This window comes from Notolepis coatsorum (genome assembly GCF_963971535.1).
Source record: "Notolepis coatsorum genome assembly, chromosome: 14".
NCBI lineage: Eukaryota > Metazoa > Chordata > Actinopteri > Aulopiformes > Paralepididae > Notolepis > Notolepis coatsorum.
This window is the reverse complement of record NC_140178.1, coordinates 49,941,870-49,963,737: the sequence shown is the minus strand read 5'-3', so window position 1 is coordinate 49,963,737 and position 21,868 is coordinate 49,941,870. Positions and strand designations below refer to the sequence as shown.

Sequence of the window (21,868 nt, the reverse complement as noted above, 5' to 3'; positions counted from 1 at the left end):
TGCACTGCACTGTCTTTGTCCTGTGTCTTGTTGTTATGTGAAAAGAAAATGTATGGAAAAATACATACTCTGTATCGCTGTTACAATTACCAATGTGGTTACACATAATGGCTTAATAAAGGAATCTGAATCTGGATAGATGTGCATTGCATACATCCTGTCCTGATCAGACTGGCTCTACTGCAGTATGGAAGAAGAGATGAGGGAGGTTCAGAGGATGGGGGGGGTTGAGGGATTTTTCAGGCAGGCTCAGCAGAGCTTGTCCACGTGCCGTTTCCTCAGTGATGCGCTGTGATCAGAGCCAGAGCACCCCACCCCCAGGCCCTCTGAGCTGCCTGCAAACCACACACCAGGGCCCTGCCCCATTCTCTCTGCAATGTCGGGTCAGAGGATGTAATGAAGGTTTCCACATATCTGGCCCCGACAACACACACACATACTTTAAACACACGGGCAGCAATACTCATCCACTCACATGCCCTTTCTTTCACTTTTTCTCTTCAATCCAGACATGCTGCTTTTCAGCAGCTGGTGTTGCCATGGTAATGGAGGGGGGGGGGTCATCAGATGTGGGTGGTGGAAGAGGCAGCCATTTCACACAGTCACACTCCTCCTCCCCTCCCCCCACTCTTCTCTCCCTCATCATTCTTACACCCAGAGGGAGGAGGATAAAGGAACAGGGAGATAGGAGGGAGAGAGGCAAAATAAACGTGAATATGAGGGGGATTGAGAAAGGCAGGGGGGGGGGGGGGGGGGGGGTTGACATTGACACTTTTTCCCCACAAACCACTGCGCCTGTTTCAGGGATCTGGGTCAGATTATCTGACTCATCTTTTCAGCTGAATCATTCATTCTGATGGAAAGAGAGAGAGAGCAAGAGAGAGGTGGAGATTGAGAGAGGGAGGGATGGAGAGAGAAAGGTGTTAAACTGACAAGAAAGAAGAAGAGGGAGAAAGAAGCGATGAAGGCATAAAAAATATGAGAGGGTGGACTGGACAGATAGGGTGAGAGAGAGAATAGGTATGGGGTGGTGATGGGACAGAGAGGGAGGAGAAGATAGGTTTGAGGAAAGGATGGGGCGTGTTTGTTTTCAAATGCAGGGTGTTCCTCTGGGAGCCTCCAGTCTAACTGGGGGGAAATAGATTATAGACCTACTCTAGAGGATCCATCATTACATTACCACTCTGAACGGTGTGTGTGTGTGTGTTCGGAGGGGGGTTGCCCTTTCCCTGCACCAGGAAAAAGGTTTCAGGACAAAGACTCTATTCAGGAGACAGGAAAATGTGTTTCTGTGTGTGTGTGTGTGTGTGTATATAAGTAGGACAGCACACAGAACGGCTGCGGTCAGGAGTTTGGATGTTAACCAACTATGTAGCTGTATGATTATATGAAAACAACGGTGCGTAGAAGGCTATGGTTTTCAAAAGCTATGAAGATTCAACCATGACTAGCATAATGTTTTGACAGTACACATTCGTTAGGCGAGAGAAAACAGGCGAGAGAATGTGGAGAAAAAGAAAGAAAGAACCAATCTCAAGGACAAAGAGAGGGAAGAACAAGGGATGAAACTAAACATAACAAAAAAGCTTCATTCGAAATTTGGAGGTCTCAATAAACATAAAAAAAAAAAAACAGAAATAAAACAGAAAAACATCACATTCCTGAGAAAGAAGGAACACAAACTAAACAGACACACAGCTAGTGTTCCAAATCCCAGTTTTATTGGTTGTTGGATTTCAGGTGAACCAATGGCACGAGAGGAAGATTAAACCACAATATCAAAATATTTTACAAAATAATAATAATACAAAATGAAGTTCCAGTTATACAAAGCAAAGATGTGGCCCTTGTTTTCCTCCTACTGCCCATAAACTCAGAGTAAGGCACAGTCATTACCAACATGTTTACCTTTTATCCACATCCATTTGTCTAAACCTTGGTCTGTTACCTAGGAGACACTGCTCTGTTTAAACCTTGGTCTCTGTTACCTAGGAGACACTGCTCTGTTTAAACCTTGGTCTATGTTACCTAGGAGACACTGCTCTCGGTTTAAACCTTGGTCTGTTACCTAGGAGACGCTGCTCTCGGTTTAAACCTGGGTCTGTTACCTAGGAGACGCTGCTCTGTTTAAACCTTGGTCTGTTACCTAGGAGACACTGCTCTGTTTAAACCTTGGTCTCTGTTACCTAGGAGACGCTGCTCTGTTTAAACCTTGGTCTGTTACCTAGGAGACGCTGCTCTGTTTAAACCTTGGTCTCCGTTACCTAGGAGACGCTGCTCTGTTTAAACCTGGGTCTGTTACCTAGGAGACGCTGCTCTGTTTAAACCTGGGTCTGTTACCTAGGAGACGCTGCTCTGTTTAAACCTGGGTCTGTTACCTAGGAGACGCTGCTCTGTTTAAACCTGGGTCTGTTACCTAGGAGACGCTGCTCTGTTTAAACCTGGGTCTGTTACCTAGGAGACGCTGCTCTGTTTAAACCTGGGTCTGTTACCTAGGAGACGCTGCTCTGTTTAAACCTGGGTCTGTTACCTAGGAGACGCTGCTCTCTGTTTAAACCTGGGTCTGTTACCTAGGAGACACTGCTCTCTGTTTAAACCTGGGTCTGTTACCTAGGAGACGCTGCTCTGTTTAAACCTTGGTCTGTTACCTAGGAGACACTGCTCTGTTTAAACCTGGGTCTCTGTTACATAGGAGACGCTGCTCTCGGTTTAAACCTTGGTTTCTGTTACCTAGGAGCTGCTCTCCCACAGCGAGAACAACTCCACCCTGGTTTCTCGGCTGAAACGTTCAGACCTTCGCGAGACAATGGATCTGTTTTTTTTCTTTTAACGGATGACATGTTGAATTATGATTTTATAGTCTCTGGAGACTTCAGGTTCCATAAGGGAAACGATGGACAGGGTCAGGGCTCGGTTTCCCTCAAAATCATCTTATCTCCAAGATAATATTTGTTCTGTTGTAAGCCAATGGAAGATAAACTAAATCTCCAGATGATCTCAATTTAAAAAGGCACAATCTGCAATCCAAATATAAACAAAGGGGTAACCCTACCACCAACAAATTAAAAACATAGGATTGGAACCTGCAATCACTCCCAAATTGATTGATAGATCTCCTAATGCAAAGACTAAAACTAGATAACTAAATGCGTTACTAATATTTCCTGATGCTGTAAAATGTTTGTTTACATTGATAGTTTGTAAACATGGGAGTAAAACAACTATTTTCACAAAATGCTTATTTTCCATCCATAACTCACTCGTACATGAATATAATTACATTTATATTGTCAAGAATGTTTACAGATTGGACCTTTTTTAAAGAGAATCTAAATGTGATCAAAAGATACCTCCTGGGAAAGCCCACCATCTGAGAGAGCGTTCCCATCAATATCTAGCAGAGGTCAGGAACCAGGGGCTCGGATATAATGTGTCACGTGACCAGGACTGGCAGCACGGGCAGAACACTCCAGACAAAACTGTCGCCTCCCAGACGGGACACATTTAGCCGAACTGTAAACATTCTGATTCTGAATCACTCTTCCTGGCCTCGCCTCTCCCTCAGACAAACCAGGCAGGTCAACGAATTCCAACAATAGGAGAGAAATGGGGTTCAGTCAGAAATCTCACTGGAGCAGGCCGACCTACATGAACCCTGACCCGCGCCCCCATGAAGGTCAGCTGTGGCAGTACAGATTAAAGATGCACCAACAAGAGACATTAAATCGTTTTTTAAACCAGGACCATGTAAACGTGGCCATGTACGATTAGAATTATAAGCGTGTCAATTTGTAGTTGGGTCTACAAGGTCCTCATTCCGTCGGACCGGCGACAAGAACCGTATAGACTCCCGTCACTAAATTATCCGCTTATTGCAATGAAAATAATTTGGTTTGCGCTAGTTAGTTAGTTAGTGTATCTTTAAAAGGCAACTAGAGGACACAGTTTTGAGAGCGTTGGGACACTCCATACACGTCTCTTGGGTTAAACAGCCGTGCACAGTATATGGACAGTTCAGATGCCGTCACACAGATTAATACCACGTGTAACGACACATCTTCATGACACCTCGGCCGTCTGCATGAGATAATTAGAGCACCAGATTCCAGTAAGAGTTGTATATGTACAGTATGTGATTGAGATGACAAAGAGGGGACATTGCATTATTCCAGTTCTAGGGAGAGATGGGTTTACTGTTAAGTTTGGTAGAAGGATTTAAAATAGAGAACATTTAAATAAAAAAAAAAGCAGCTTTCAAAGTCTATAAATCATTTCACTCCAGTTGGTCCCCCATCTGCACAAGTTGCTATGGTTACCTACACCTACCAATGATAATGTCTGTGCCTTGAAAACAGGAATGAATATGTGCGTGTGTGTGTGTGTGTGTGCGTGTGTCGTGTGACTCGTGTTTATTCCAGTGATAGGGGAGTGCCGTAAACATAACTGACCATGCCATTTTTACACTGTGCTCTGGACAATAGTTTAAACATTGTGGAGGGGAAAGACGACAAGTTTCCTTCCTGGTTTTACTTCCTACTTCCTGTCCAGGAAGCAAATATTCCCGCCAACCAATGAGAACAGAGCTAAGAGAACGACACAGGGCACTGGTTTACATTTGAATATTTTACATTTGAGATGAGGGGGGGGGGGTTAAACCCTTTCAATTAACAATATTTTTATCTTCATCAGATCTACTCCAGTTATACCACATAATCATCATCATCATACACGGAGAGGCCAAGAGGGCCTGCTCCAGAAACAGACATACTAGATCTGGCAATGATAGAAACAGACATACTAGACCTGGCATGATAGAAATCGTTCTCACAGACTACACTCCAGAACCAGATCATACAGATAGAATCCCACTAGATTTAAGTACAATAGAAACCATTTTAGATTACAGCCATTTTCTAGACGGAACCATCTAGATCCAGTCGGCTAGACGTGGTAATACTAGATTCTGTCCAATAGAAGAATGCTTCTATGAAATCTGATCTACCGCCAGGTCCACATCATAAATACTGCCACCATGTGCTGCTCACACAGACAAGAGAGAGAAAGGGAAAGATGGAAAGAAGAGAGGGATGTTTGGGAAAGAGGGGTTCTTATAAAGGTGGCTCTGCTCTGGAAAGGGAAGGGGTGGGCTTAAGGGGTGTGTGTGGGGGGGGGGGGGGGGGGGGTTGCAGCTGAGTGAGAGGGGGCCAATCATAAGGCTTAGGAAGTGAGTGACACGTCGAGCAGCGAACCAGATCGGAACAGGAAAAGTGCACAGCCCCACGGTAACTATGGCAACAAATAAAGGTCAGCGCTGCAGAGCAGGAGAGGGAGGATAAGAAAGGAAGGGAGGAGGAGACATGGGATGAAGGGAAGGAGGCAGAGGAGGTAGTGGAGAACAGGAGAACAGAGAGAGGTCAACAGGGCTTCCGTCATTAAGTGGCACACCCATTATTCCTCCACTCCTCCGTCTCTCCCTCTTTCTTCTCGCTCTTCCTCCCTCCCATCGCCTCTCAGTGTGCAGTTCATCAACAGTCATGAGGGGTACAGAGGGGGGGTACAGGGGTACGGAGGGGGGGGGGGGGGGTGGGGGGCTGGACAGGTAGATGCACCGACGGGTGCTGCTGCTGTGCCGTGTCGCCGCACTCTTATTAAGCAACTGAAATCCGTCGCCGCGGTAATGCCCGCATCCCGTCGCCATGGCTTCACCTTCCTCCCCTCAGTACTCCCAGAGCGTGGCGGTCTCCAGGTCGTCTGCGTTGGCCTTCAGCACGCCAGCGTGGTCGCCACGGAGATACTTGTTGTCGCCGGCATGGCGCACGGCCAGCTTGTTGTAGTCGCAGAACTCAAACAGGAAGTCAACGGGTGTGTCGCTGCTGCTCACCACAGACTGCTCATTACCCACCATCCAGTATTTACCTGTAGAGTCTGAGAGAGGAGAGGAGAAGAAGAGAAGAAGAGAGCAGAGCAGAGGTATGATAAGAGAACTTTGTCCCAGAGGGGAAATTGCATTGTCATCAGCACTACATACACTGGTTGGAAGAGTAAGTTAACATAGTAATTATACAATAACATAAAGAATAGTAGAGCCATGCATGTGTGAGGAGAGCACAGAGAGGAGGAGGTAGTGAGGACAGGAGAGAAATGGGGGGGGGGGGGGGGGGGGGGGTTCTAGGTAGGGTGAGGTTAGGGAGAGGAGAGGTGCAGGGATGAGGAGAATGGAGGGAGGGAGAGGGGGAGATGAGTGAAGACAGGAGAGGGAAGGAAGGGAGAGGCGGGGGGATAAGTGAAGAGAGAGTAGGAGAGGGAAGGACAGGCAGAGATAGAGGGAGATGATATTAAGACTGAAGGTATGAGTGGATTAAAGGAAGAGGAAAGCAGAGGAAACGAGGTGGATGGAGGGAGGGAGCGAGGGATGAGAATGGGGAGATAAAAGGGTGTGTGATAAAGAGAAGGTGCAGAGGGATAAAAGAAAAAAGTAGAGGCAGAAATCTGCAGAGACGACGGGGAAGTACGGGAAGGGATGGAAGAAAAGAGATAATGATGGAGGAGAGTGGAAAGCTTTAAATTCCTTTCTTCGACTTGCATGACATAATTCAAAGGCGGTGAAATTAGGCTAATTAAATCCCCTTTGTTGGCAGCAAAGCCTTTGTGAATGAATACAGCAGTCTATAATGAGGACCAGTAAATTAATTCATGAATGAATACAGCAGTCTATAATGAGGACCAGTGAATGAATGAATACAGTAGTCAGTGAATTAATTAATACAGCAGTCTATAATGAGGATTGATCAGTCAATGAATGAATACAATAGTCTATATTGATGATCAGTGAATTCATTAATGAATACAGTAGTCTATATTGAGGATCAGTGAATTAATGAATTAACCCCTTATGTGCCTGTAGGAGGTCCCACCACAAACTGTATGGGCTTGAATGGATACCCATCTGCCAGCCCAGTATATATATTAAGGCTGTCAAAGTTAACGCGGTATTAACGCGGTATCGCCTGATTCTATTAACGCCACTATTTTCTTTAACTCACGATTAACTTTTAAGATTTTTTTTTACTAGACTTCACTTCGGTGTATTATTGATGCTCTCATTGATACTATAATTGTTTCTGAAGTGTGTGTGTGTGTGTGTGTGAGAGATATAGTGAGAGAGAGAGGGGGGGGGGGGGGGTGAGAGAGATGAGGAAGGGGCAAGAGAGAAAGAGAGCTGGGAGAGTGTGTGTGAGAGAGAGAGAGGGGGTGTGTGTGATTACTCAGCCCTTGTGTGGGTGAATGTAACAAGTTCCTAACGTTTTCTTTCCCCTATTATTTCATGCACACTTTATTCATTGTTTTAAATTATTATTTTCTTTTAAGTTATTTTGTGTATAACTTTTTTGATGCAAATTTGCAATGCATGAGGGGCATCCTTTTGTGTTAAATGGCTGCATAAAGCAAGCATTTGTTGACTCATGTTGATAAGAGTATTAACTTGGAACTTGAAAAAAATCCATTTAAGTATATTTTTATTTTAAATGCGATTAATTTGCTATTAATCGCGAGTTTACTATGGACAATCATCATCATATATATATATTAGAGCTGGGCCGTTAACGCAGTTACCGGGCTAAGTTAACGCCGGACTGTTATCGCGCGATAAATAAATTTACGCCGTTAATCTATTCTCCAAGTTGGGTCTCCTCTCCTCTCTCTGTCTGCACGAGAAGCGAGCCGCAGCGACTCAGCGAGCCACACACTCGCACACAAAATACACATACGGGTACTTCAGGGAGGGGCCTGTCTGTGGCTCCGTGTTGAAGCGCGCAGTACATAGACCGAGCTCTGCGCTCATCATGGCGGAGAACAAAACGAGTCTGGGTACACTTTACGAAAGTCGATGCCGACAACGCACGTTGCCACAAGTGCAATAAAACATTTGCAAGTAAGGGTGGCAATACAAGCAATTTGTCAAAACATAACATTAGTCTGCAGAAATGCGCCGTTTTCGACTGCTTTGCTCGCAGTGTTCCATCTCCATCCACGTCCACTGCAGGTAAGCCAAGATACAGAGTTAGCTAGGCTAATAACGAATGATTACGAATAGGCTAATAAATAAAATATAATTGCTTAGCTAATTGTTTAGCTACAAATATATTTGAAAGATGACAACTTTTTATAGATCATCATTCGTCAGGCTGAGGCTGCAGCCACCATGTCCCAGCCCACCCCTCCTCCCTCTACCACCACCGGTCCCAGCCAAGTCCCTTCACCCTAGCAGCTAGGAAGGATGACAGAGGATAGTGTGAACAGGGCTGTGACCCTAGTTTGTTGTCAAAGGCCTGCACCCCTTCTCTACAGTGGAGTCCAAGGGCTTTAGGTAACAACTAATCATTCAGTGTATATCGTTTTTTTTTATCTTACATTTGTTGTTTATTATAAAAAGTCTATAATTCAGACACACAAAACATTGTTGCTGCTGTTGCTGAAGAAATAATATTTATTTATTATATTTATTTATTTATAATTTATTTATAGTTATATAAAAGAACATTGCTGCTGCTGTTGAAGAAATAATGAAGTTATAAATAATAAAGCAATGTCGATAAAGTACCAAACCGTTAAGCAGTAGTAGTCGATAAGAGTAGTAGTATCGATAAAATCCTAACGATACCCATCCCTAGTTAGAACACACATATTTTGAATGCCTTCGGCAGACTTCAAATGAGCCATTTTAATCTAGATTAACTCCAGGATTGCAGATAGATTAATCTAGTTTTTTTTTTTTTTTAATCTATGTGTAACGGATGGTACCGCGAAGCCCAGTCACGAAGCACTCCGGTCGTTAGTTGAGAACGGCTGAGGCGCGGTAGCGGTACCAGGAAGTAAAACTCACTCCCCTGAGGCATCCAGACTGAGCGCTTAAGAGAGGAATTCCTTTCTTGGCACAGTGGTCTGTGATGTCGCCCGCGGTGCGGACGCCCGGGGTTCGACTCCCACTCAAGGCATGGTCGAAGTAGTGGCAGGTTCAGTGTTGAACCGGCTACATATGCCCACCTCTAATATATATACTGTATATATAATATATGTTCAAGTTTCAAGTTCAAGTTTATTTATTAATTGTCACAACAAAATACAGAATACTTTGATGAAATGTTTGTTTCTGTATGAGCCCCTGAGAGTGTGCAACATACAGTAATTAAGTAGTAACAGTGAGGTACACAACTTAAGGTAGGATGCAGTATGAATGAGGTATGAATGTAGTGCAAATCTCCTTAATAATAGATACATTTAAAGTGTCTAAAGTGAACAAAGTGAGTGGTAAGGTGAGTGTTTGTTTAAAGCGAGCGCATACATGTGGTTGTGTGTGCAGTGAGTGTAGATGATGGGTTGTTACATAGTGTCATTGTTACATAGTGTCACCTGTGTGTGTGTGTGTGTGTGTGTGTGTGACCATATTCCTGCACATGTGCTTCTGTTCATGCAGAGTGTGTGTGATGACGTGTGTGTCTGGACACCCACCTTGCAGGCTGTAGGCCCCGTCTCTGAACTCCAGGGTGAAGTAGTCGTAGGTGGAGCGGTTGGAGTCCAGCGTGCCAGTCACCTTCCTGCACCCGATGAAGCCGTGTTCCCCACGGAGCACGATGATTGGCCGGTTGATCAGCTTCATGATGAACTCCTCCGACTCACCTGCAAATCAGGAGACGTTAGGATTTGAGAATTTTATCACCACATACAATATATGACGAAAAAGGTCCCATTTAAAATACATTAGGAGATGTTGGGACTTCCTTGATAGATATTGTATGTTATGATATATTCTAATTTAAAATACATTAGGAGACATTAGGGTTTTCTTGATAGATATTGTATGCGATGATATATTCTGATGATATATAATGCGGGATTATATCAATGTGGTCTGTGTCGTTAATTATCATATTGAATCATCAGTCTAGTCTCGAGTTCACGAGATCTTCCCTCACTCAACTAAGCTGTTCTGATTTGACTCGCAATGCGACGTAGCAAGGTACTGATTATTGAGCTGATTGTGATCTGATTGGCTCTGTGTCTGTGGTTGTAGTCACCGCCCACAATTCGCTCAACAACAGAGCAGTGGATTACTTCCTCAAACGGGTTGTGCGGGTGCAGGGAGAGAGGGATACGGAGCAACTGGAGCATTTACACACAAGCCCAACTGTGTGTGTGTGTGTTTTCGGGACGCATCTCTCCTCTCTCTCTCTCTGTCTGTCTGTCTGTCTGTCTCTCTCTCTCTCTCGCTCGTTCTCTCTCTTGCTCTCTCTCGTATGTATCACGCTGTGTGGGTGACAGTCACTCAAAGCGCTTATGGGCGGAGCCCAGCCAAATCAGCCTGAAATCTTGGTCGAAAAATTATGCTTTAAATATAAAACAATGAATATATTTTTTTTAACTTTACAGATGTGTTGCATAGAATCACAGGAATTGTGTAAAGTTGCCCAAATAGTGAAAGGAATAGCAATGCATGTCCCCTTTAAAATACATTAGGAGATGTTAGTCTTCTTGATAGATATTGTATGTGATGATATATTCTCATTTAAAATACATTAGGAGACGTTATGGTTTTCTTGATAGATATTGTATGTGATGATATATTCCCATTTAAAATACATTAGGAGACGTTATGGTTTTCTTGATAGATATTGTATGTGATGATATATTCTAATTCCCTGCAGAGTACATTGTGCTTCTATTACCCTATAATTCTGTATATTCTACTGTATGGATTGAGCAGATAGGAAAAGGTACTGTATACTCTGAATACATGTTATACCCTCTCCACTGCTTCCATATTCCATACTCAACACTCACCCACTCAACATGCTCACAAGTTTAGGGCTGACCCCTCTTAGTAGACCCTTTTTGTCGATTAGTCATTTGTTTTAGGTTATTCTTCACGCTGAATGATTCTACATGATCGCATGTGGGAAACACAATTTTACAGATTTGTCAATTAAAATCAACTAAATCGATTAGTCAACAAAGGAATGAAACTATTATTCCACTAAGAATTTATTTAGTTGAGGATGATGACCCTACATGCGTTTTAAATATTAAGAAATAAACAGATCAAAACTGATCAAAAAGGGTTTGATAAAATGTACCAAAAATAATCATAAATCACGAGCTACGGCATTGGGTGCCATGGCAACCACTAGGAACCGGCATACAAATCAAGAAGAGACACAGGGAAAATGCTTATTAGGTCCCAGTCACTGTGACGATCACAGTGGAATGTTTGATGTGTTGTTGCTATGCAACAACTGGGGCGATGACAGTGGAATATTTGATGTGCTGTTACTAAGGAACAGCTGGGGCTAGACCTGATTTCCTGTTGCACTGTTTGCAAATATCAACAAGTGACTGGGAAATCAATCAGTCCGTTCTAGAACGCTGCTTTTGTTTATTTTTGTCGTCAGCTTGAAACCGTCCCATTTGCTTGGTGTAAATGTCCTATTACAACTGCTGATGGGTGATGGGTCAGGGTGGGGTGATGCGCGCGCACACACCTGCAGAGTCCATTGTAGCTGCTAGCTGGCCATTCTTCTTGGCGGCAACATATTTCCCATTGGCAGCCCGGAGAGTCAGTCTCTTCCCACGCCACTCAATGTCAAAGTAGCAATTAGCTGACCTAGAGAGAGAGGGGAGAGATAGAAAGAGAGTAGTGAGAGTGAGAGAGAGAGTGAGAGAGGTTAGAGTGGTGATTTAATTTACATGGCAGTTACAATAAGATATACTTTATTGTCCCTGTAGGGAAATCTGTCTTGGATTCAAATGCTGCACATATCTGCCTCCATAGTAATACAAAACAAACCTATAAACAAAGCAAGACATACTGCATCACATCACATATATTACACAACCAGTGATGAGAACCCCAAACATCATATCATGAGTCACATAATACACAAGACCCACTTCTTGGGACCAAGTAAGGTTTCGTCGATAATCCAATGTACAGTCCCCCCACCCCGCCTACCCATCTCCCCCCCACCCCACCTACCCACCAATGTACAGTTTCTTCAATGTATTGTTGTAATGTAATGTTCAAATGTATATATACTCTTTTTTAGACTATTTTTGTATCACAAACAGTACTGTATTTGGAAATATGGTATGTCATAAATGTATAGATGTAGCAGTACTGTCTATCTGTATGTCATATATGTTATGATGAATTGAAAATGGGGGACCCTGATGTAAACAAGACTAAAGTCTTTCTCTGGTCTGCATCCCCTTAACAATTGTGTGTATTGAGCTGTACTGTATTGTACCAATTCTGCAATCTGTTAATAACATTTTCAATCAATCAGTCTACCGACAATCCCAAACATCATATCATGAGTCTACCGACAATCCCAATCATCATATCATGAGTCTACTGACAACTGATCCACCCCATACACCCAGAGTCTGCATAAAAAGTGTAATCTTCAGTCACATGCTTGAATGAGTGCCACATGTAAACACACACACACGGTTCTAGTTTTTAATGTAGTGTAGTTTGAGTGTGTCTGTAAATTTTGTATATTGTATTTGTATATTTTATTAATAATGTTGTATTTTACTTTTTAATTCTATTTTTAGCAATATACTGTAGGCTGATGGTAATATGTGTAATACATGTAAATACCATGTGCTGCTGAGACCAAGGTCCACAATGGAAATAACTATGTGACTTTTTTGTGCTATCCTTGATAATTTTAGGATGCATGACTTGTTGTAACATGTAATGTATTTTAATAATTGACACACACACACACACCCCAAGACCAGGGTGGAGGATGTACGGTAATTGGATAGGTAGGCTTAAGGCAGGTGGCATTAGCTTCACTTACAATGTTTGATTAAAGGTGAAATAAGGAGCTTGTCAAAATGCTTTCAGTTTCAGGAGAATTTGTTCAGAACACAGTTTTGTTTCTCCATATTAAATCTCAAGACACCTCGTTCCCTTTTCCAAAGAACTTGTGGAAAAAGAACATTTCTACCTTTATTTAGCAGGTTAGGTTGGCGGAGCACGGAGAAGCCCTAGTGGTACTGTAGCTACTGAGAAGCCCTAGTGGTACTGTAGCTACTGAGAAGCCCTAGTGGTACTGTAGCTACTGAGAAGCCCTAGTGGTACTGTAGCTACTGAGAAGCCCTAGTGGTACTGTAGCTACTGAGAAGCCCTAGTGGTACAGTAGCTACTGAGAAGCCCTAGTGGTACTGTAGCTACTGAGAAGCCCTAGTGGTACTGTAGCTACTGAGAAGCCCTAGTGGTACTGTAGCTACTGAGAAGCCCTAGTGGTACTGTAGCTACTGAGAAGCCCTAGTGGTACTGTAGCTACTGAGAAGCCCTAGTGGTACTGTAGCTACTGAGAAGCCCTAGTGGTACTGTAGCTACTGAGAAGCCCTAGTGGTACTGTAGCTACTGAGAAGCCCTAGTGGTACAGTAGCTACTGAGAAGCCCTAGTGGTACAGTAGCTACTGAGAAGCCCTACTGTAGCTACTGAGAAGCCCTAGTGGTACTGTAGCTACTGCAGTGCCTTGCTCTTTTCTTTTAACTCGTTGTATTTAGTAGCAAGATAGTACATTGATCACATCTCAAACACTCCGACAACAAAGCTCATTAATACATATATAATATTAGATATTATAATATTTAAAATGTAAAAGACAAGGATGCCTTGCACAATGGCTCAAGGGTTATTCATTCAGTCCTCGAGTGGCCAAACATTCTCTTGCGTTTCCGGCTCAGTCACAGGTCACCTGAATCTAGTGTGGCCCGAGGCATCCGATCCAACACCAAAACACTGCTGTGTTTAGAGAGAACTCTCTCAGCTCAGTGTGTGTGTGTGTGTGTGTGTGTGCGTGCGTGCTGAGTGGGAGGAGGCGGGGCTTGTTGTGTATGATCAAAACCAGTCACAGAGGCTCTGCTCTTGCCATATTTAACAAGCTGACTGACAAAACCTGCAAACTATTTTCAAGATGAGAACTGAGTAGCAGTCAGTACTGTGATGGGAGGAGACAGGGCTGTTTGGTGTGTGTGTATGTGTGTCACTATCGGAAGTACACAGTTCCTTTGCCGTCTGGCAATGCACAGTCCATTATTGATTATTTGGTTAAAGCTGCTAACAGTAATTATCCTCTCAGGTGGAGAAATGGCCACAGATCCTTCAACAGCCTACAATAGTCTAATCCCTCTGTGATCATAGTTAATTCAATCTCATCAGACATATCTGCCAAATGGAAAGGTCCAACCATTAGAAATATTGATCCCTGACCTTAAGTAAATCAGCGATAATGGATCCTATAACATCCAACGACTCCACTGGTAAACACGAGAGTGGAATTGGCAACACGGTCCAGCCTATAGGAGGTTTTGGCCACACGGTCCAGCCTATAGTAGGTGTTGACCACACGGTCCAGCCTATAGGAGGTGTTGACCACACGGTCCAGCCTATAGGAGGTTTTGACCACACAGTCCAGCCTATAGGAGATTTTGACCACACGGTCCAGCCTATAGGAGGTTTTGACATAGTCTTGTTCCTCATCTGTCCGGGAATTGACGTGGCATGCAGATGGCGTAGAAGTTCAAAGGAATGGTTCATTTCTCTTTTATTTATTTTTTTAAACCCAGATCCTATTTAAAATCTGGCATGATGTTGACTAGTACTGAACTCGGTCCCTATTCAAACAATACAACTGGGCAAACGTTTTAGCCTTCAAGAACCATGATGCATGTCCTTTTCCAAAGACGGAAGCAAACACTATAATCAGACTGAGGTGTCCTTGTATGTTCCACTTAAGAAATGGTCACAAACCGTACATCGTATCACATGTTCTAATGGGTTTCTTAGGTCTTGTGCCAACTAGGTTATCGAGTGTGTGACTGGCCTTTAAGACTCGCTGGCTCTCTGCTGGCTCTCTGCTGGCTCTCTGCTGGCTCTCTGCTGGCTCTCTGCTGGCTCTCTGCTGGAGGAGGCAGGGCTTGTTGTGCAGTGGTGTACGAGGTCTGATCAAAACCAGTCACAGAGGCTCTGCTCTTGCCATATTTAACAAGCTGACAGTGACAAAACCTGCAAACTATTTTCAAGATGAGAACTGAGTAGCAGTCAGTACTGTGATGGGAGGAGACAGGGCTGTTTGGTGTGTGCGTGTGTGTGTGTGTGTCACTGTCGTAAGTACACAGTTCCTTTGCCGTTTTTTTTATCCACTGCTACAGTATGGAATAGGTCTGGCAATGCGCAGTCCATTATTGATTATTTGGTTTTAAAGCTACCAACAGTATAATTATCCTCTCAGGTGGAGAAATGGCCACATATCCTCATAGTCTGGGTCTCAAACTCAATGTACCTGGGGGCCGCTGGAGGTAGAGTCTGGGTGAGGCTGGGCCGCATCATATATTCCACAAAAAAAGGGTTTCAAGTATTCCAAAAAAAAGTAGTAGCAATAACATTTCAGAACATGGACAGTTCTTCAGAACATGAACGGTTCTTCAGAACATAGGCTTCTCAGGGGTGTCAGTGGACTCATCCACATGCAGCTATGGAAATGCACTGTGCATTTTTTTTATTCTATCACAAAGCTGTTTAATCAAATCACCAGCCAGTATTTCAGTTATTCTGGTTGCTGTGCGATCTGAGGGGGATTTGCTTTTGTTTGCCTTCAAACATGGTCTCCATCACTTCAGTCATACATTATTTTATTATGTATGCATCAGAGAGAGAGAATGGCTTCTTGTGTTTAGCCAACACCCATGCCACTGAGTGAGGACTTGGTTGCTTATTCTCGTTGTGACATAGATTTAACAATAATTCTGCTTTCAGCTTGATATGATGATTTCATTCCATTTATTTTTGTGGTTCTTAGCACTGAATTTTGAGGAAAGGTTGCATCAAATTAACTGTTTTGTTTCGTAGTGGCATTTCAAATTGCCACTCTTCACAAGAGCTACCGTTTCTTGGCATATTAGTCACATTGGTTTGGTGCTGGGACTCAGGATGAACGCATATTTTTCAGTCCATTCACCTTTGAATTGCAGTCGACTTTTCTTCTACTGGCCATCTTTGAACATGCCATATTTTTCTGCTGGCTGCCTGCTGGCGAAACTAGGCTACTAGCTACATTTATCTCACAGAGATAAAACTGGGAACGAGGCTACTGTAGATGCGCTGTCAACTCTCTGCTCTGACTCGGACTGAAAGAGACGACACGCATTCCGTGAAGACCCGCCCTACTCTGCGTGATTCGCAGACTGTGGGTGGTGGGAAAAATGCTGACGGGACGCTGAATGTGATTGGACCAGAGCAGAGTACACAGACAGTGGCAGTGCAGCCGGACATGCAGAGCACTGCTTGCAGAGGAGATAGCGAGGATGCATTTGCCTTCCACTTTACTTGGTATCACTCCGGAGTCACTAACGTAACGTTGCTGTCATGAGCCTGCGCTATGGTAGCCTACAAGTTTCAAGTTTCAAGTTTCTTTAATAGTTGTCATACAGAAGTACAGAATACTTTTATACAAAATGCTTCTTACTGTTGCGCTCCAGAGACTGTGCAAGACAAGATAAGTATGAAATAAAATAACATAGTAAAATTAGAAGTAAAAAATGAGGTCACAGTGTTCAGTTTAGACATATGTACAATGTTCGATGCAGAATAGACGTATTTACCATACAATATACAATGCTGTGCAGTGTACTAATATACAATACTATATAGTGCAAGGCAGAAATGGAGAAATGGGACGAGGTGCAATTTAGGTACAATTCACAGTAGGTGTACGAGTTGTAGTGCAAATCCTTTATCAATAAATATAAAGTGTAAGTGTGTTTGTGTGATCTAAAGTGTGGAGAGTGGGTGCTGCAGTGTGTTGTTTGTTTGAGTGAGTGTGTGCGTGTGGGTGTGTGTGCTGTGTGCATTTGATGGTTGTTGCATAGTGATTATTGTTCGTTTAGCAGCCTGATGGCCTGGGGATAGAAGCTTCTTCTGAGTCTTTCTGTGCTCGCCTTAAGACTCCGGTATCGCTTGCCTTATTATGATAAAATAAATAAAACTTCCAACTCGCGCAACGACTCTGCAAAAAGTTGCGCACGGGCCGCACTAACACTAAACTTTGACGTCAAGTAGGGGGCCGCAAAATATCATCCAGCGGGCCGCAATTGGCCCGCGGGCCGTGAGTTTGAAACCCCTAATCCCTCTTTGATCATAGTCAATTCAATCTCCATAGAGCACCATGCCTACACGCCTTTCTGCAGCCTCCATAGAGCACCATGCCTACACGCCTTTCTGCAGCCTCCATAGAGCACCATGCCTACCGTCCTTTCTGCAGCCTCCATAGAGCACCATGCTTACATGCCTTTCTGCAGCCACCATAGAGCACCATGCCTACACGCCTTTCTGCAGCCACCATAGAGCACCATGCCTACACGCCTTTCTGCAGCCTCCATAGAGCACCATATCTACAGTCCTTTCTGCAGCCTCCATAGAGCACCATGCTTACATGCCTTTCTGCAGCCTCCATAGAGCACCATGCCTACACGCCTTTCTGCAGCCTCCATAGAGCATCATGCCTAGTCCTTTCTGCAGCCTCCATAGAGCACCATGCCTACATGCCTTTCTGAATCTTGGGATTTGGAAGACATTCAATCCAAACATCCCTGACAAATTTTATTCCTGAAAGATCGTTGAGGGCAGGCCCTCATTTAAAAAATGGTGTTGAGATGCATATAAAGTAATACAAACTTACAAAGCAAAAATAAACAGACAAAAAGCGAAAGAAATTATAATCAAATCAGACTGGGGTGAAATGGTTAGTGATTCGATATGTAAACTGCCCAACAGATACTGTATAGTGTCCTGTAAGAGACCCCATGTGTCAGGGAAGCAGAAGCTAAAAGCAGATTTCCTCCAGGAGAGCTCCAGTAGCTCACCGCGTACCTCGAACGCTATTTCGGCGTCGGGGACAACCGTGCGCGTCACGGATCTGGGGTAGCGAGTTCGACTCCCGGACAAGCCGTACTTTCTCAGAGTGTCTTTCCCCCCACCTATACCCCCATTCAACCTGTTTCTGTCGGTCATACTTGACCAGAAAAAGCGATAAACGCGAAAAGAACCAGCTGACTGGTCAAAGTTTTAAAAAAAAAAAGCAGATTTCCTAAAGTTCAGTGCAAACTCTGGACGTGAAGCATAAGCATGAGGTGATACAAGGAGGGAAGCCTCCAACATGTAAATATGTGAAATATATGACATAAATATGTGAAATATATAACATGTTGTAAAAACTGTTCACCATTTGGTTAGTTTTTTCCTCTAACAAAAAGGTACTTAGGGGAATATAATAACAGGAGGGCAGATTGAGGCTGCGGTTACACTAGGGCCATTTCATTTTCGTTTCATTTAGCTTTTCAGAACACTGCGTATAGGCAGGCAAGTAAGAGTTAAGTTAGACGTCGTTTTGTCTCGTCTACTATATACATGTAGTACAATGCCAAAGCAGTAGGTGGCGATGTAGTTCATACATGAAGGCCATTTTCAACCAATCAGAAAGGTTGAACGTGCCAATACACTTCCTGCTAAAAATCTCAAAGCCACCATCTTTATACCTCGCATGAGCCATTTAGCTACATAGCATTTATTTGTCAGCAAGAAATAAAGTGCAATAAACAAAAACGGATACATTCACTGTGTGTTCTGCCTCATTTGTTGATGATTTGTTGATTAAACAAAACTAACATCAACACAATTGACCGCCAAGAGTGGAGTTTAGTCTCACAAAAATATCGCAGATTTTGTTAGCTTACGTGCTAGGGATATGCCATTATAACAGTATAGCATTATGGCTAGCAGCTACATAGTGCTAGCATAGTGCTAGCAGAATGAATGGATGTAAACGTTATTTAACAGATTACAGAATGGGCACAATACAATACGGCTCAATACAAACTATTGTTAAGGGAATGCAGACTGTTGTAGCTTTCCTGCCAAACTGATTTTTTTTTCTTTTTTTCTTTTTTTTTATCTACTTTTTCTCCCATTTTCTATTTTTCTCCCATCCCCAATTTCGTATTGTCCAATTCTCCCCTCCCCTGTCTCGAACGCTGTTGGCCATGCCTCCCACAAGCCGGATGCAATGTGGACGAAGCCTTGCATCACGTGTCCCCTCCGGTACTCGAGGAGGCAGCCGTCACATCTTTTCACCTGTACAGCGCGAGGGTCTGCGTGGGAGGGACACGCCGCCCCTGTCGCTTCCTGATTCTACTGCGCAGGCGCACCAACCGACCTGTAGGAGTCGCTGTCCACAACGTCCGATCCCCACCCATCAGCTTTCCCACCCCTAACACTGCCAATTGTGTTAGTATGAACGACCAGCCAAGCTGATAGCAATGTGGAGAGCTGGGCTCGAACCCAGCATCTCCTGCATTGGTGGCGAGCACCTTTCCCACTACACCACCTAGCCGCACTAACTGCGTTTCTTTTTAACTTGGACATGCAAACGTAATCATTCAGCAACAAAACGTTGCCATTTTAGCCCAGTGTAACCATAGCCTTAAGCTCTGTGACTTTCCGGCTTCCACTCCTATCCAGGGTCTCCCAGGGATGCTTCCAGGGGCAGGAGTCAAAGGTTAATGACCTTAACTCGGGCTGAACACGACCAGTTTCACTGGAAGTAAAAACACACGTGACCTCCTTTCAGACTACACAGACGCTCAACCCCCGCTGACAAACCAATTAGCGTGCGCATGCATACATATACACACACAGGTCTCATTTATCGAGCAAGATATGAATTCATTTTGGGCATCGTGCAGAAACCTGTTTAGACAAAGGTTGTGGCATTCATCCCAGTTTTGGTCACAGGATTTGTGTACCCTGCTACACAAACACACACTCCATCCCTGACAGTATACCCCCCCCCCACACACACACTCCCTCAGCATGCACATACATGCCACAGACAGAAACCCCAACCCCCGCACCATAAGCACAAACTCTTAAGTCATGCTTCAGATCAGGTTACCAAGGAGGACTGAAGCCTTAAGAGCTCCGACAGCTGGTGTCAGGTTCTCTAAGACACACACACACACACCTAATGACATACTGAATCAGTGTCTGGAGAGGACAATCAGTCTTTGAGAGGACAGTGAGTGGACAGAGTGGAACAGGTGTGGCTGCAGTGTTTCTTGAGGGGCAGGAGATGTTTATCTAACGAGGTGACCATGATGATGAAGAGGTTCAGAACTGTATTCTAATGGGAGATTTTAACATAGACATCTCCAAGGATGATTCTATAAAAAATTATTTCATTAATACACTGCACTCTTCCTCCTTCTTCACAACTAAACATCTTCACTAGAATAACACACTCATCCAAGTCTACCATTGACAACATCATCACCAACATCCAAAACACCAAGCTGGAGTCGGGTGTGATCCTAACTGACATAACTGATCACGTCCCTGTTATGTTGTCTCTAAATCTTGCCAGTGAACTTGCACCCCCTCCTTGTAAGACAACAATTAAAGTAATAAATGACAGAACCCTGCAGCAACTATATGGAAGCCTGGAGACCAAAGGGTGGAAAATGTATATGATGCCTGTGATCCTGATAGTCTGATATTGGAAATAACTGACTCCATCCATAACACCATTCCTGAGAAGACGGTCATGAGCAGTAAAATGACCAGAACCCCTGGCTTACAAAGGGCATCTTAACATCCATTAAACACAAAAATAAACTCTACAAACATTATCTTAAGAAGCCTAGTATAAATAATAGAAACAAATACAATCTATATAGAAATAAACTCACTCATCTAATAAGGAAAAGCAAATGTGATCATTATACTGATCAGGTAATATAGCATCTCAGGGTGATTCAAAAAGGACATGGTCAGTTCTAAATAAAGTACTAAACAGGGACAAAAAAGCATCAGTGCTCCCAGCAGGATCTCTGATAAATTCAATACCTACTTTGCATCCATTGGTGAAGACCTGGCGAATAAAATTAGCCATCCCGGGGGTGTGTCTTTTAAATAGTATTTATCAGGTAACTATATTAACTCTTTTTTCATGAAACCAACTGACCATGATGAACTATTCAACATTATCATGAAGATGAAGGACACTCGCACAACCGGTGCTGATGGAATATGCAGCAAAATCCTAATAGCCATAGCCAATATTATAGTCAGACCACTCGCTCACCGTATTAATTTGTCCTTACTACATGGTGTGGTGCCAAAAAACATCAAAATTGGGAGAATAATACCCATATATAAATCAGGTGACAAAAATAGTATTAATAATTACCGTCCAATATCCGTGTTACCAGCTCTATCCAAAGTGTATGAGAGAGTTGTGTACAATAGATTAAGCGAATACACTACCAAGCTAAATATACTCACCAATTCACAATACGGCTTTAGGAAAAGGAGAACAACATACATGGCAATATTAGACCTCATTGAAAAAATACATGATGCCATTGATCAGGGTGATTGTGGGGTGGGTGTTTTCTTGGATTTATCAAAGGCCTTTGACTAGGGCTGGGCGATATAACGATAACGATAAATATCACGATATATTTTAATAATCGATATCGAATATCTTTTTTTTTTTTTTTTTTTTTTGTGACCTGCAACAGGGCAGTTTTAAGAGACAGTGGACAGACTTGTCTTTCTTGCCTGCAACTTAAAGTAATGGCTTTGCTTGTCCAAATGACAATACTGACCAAATTGAGATTTATTTTTCTCTTGTCCATTTATTTTGTTTGCTTTCTAATTTAAAATACAGTTTGAAACCGTCTGTACACAGTAGGCTATGTGTGCTAGCAGAGCTAGTCTCCAGTCACGGTGCA

General features: G+C 43.3%; 1 protein-coding gene across 1 annotated transcript in view; it reads right to left on the bottom strand.

The window, feature by feature from the left end:
* Positions 1-1,699: 1,699 nt before the first annotated feature.
* The window catches only part of fscn1a (fascin actin-bundling protein 1a), a 50,245-nt gene continuing 30,076 nt past the window's right edge, over positions 1,700-21,868 (bottom strand). The window contains exons 3-5 of the mRNA XM_084329931.1: positions 11,538-11,659; positions 9,511-9,678; positions 1,700-5,925 (exon numbers count right to left, since the gene is read on the bottom strand). Of these exons, the coding sequence (XP_084186057.1) occupies positions 5,717-5,925; positions 9,511-9,678; positions 11,538-11,659 (499 nt within the window). The 3' untranslated portion in view covers positions 1,700-5,716. The remainder of the gene's footprint in view (positions 5,926-9,510; positions 9,679-11,537; positions 11,660-21,868) is intronic.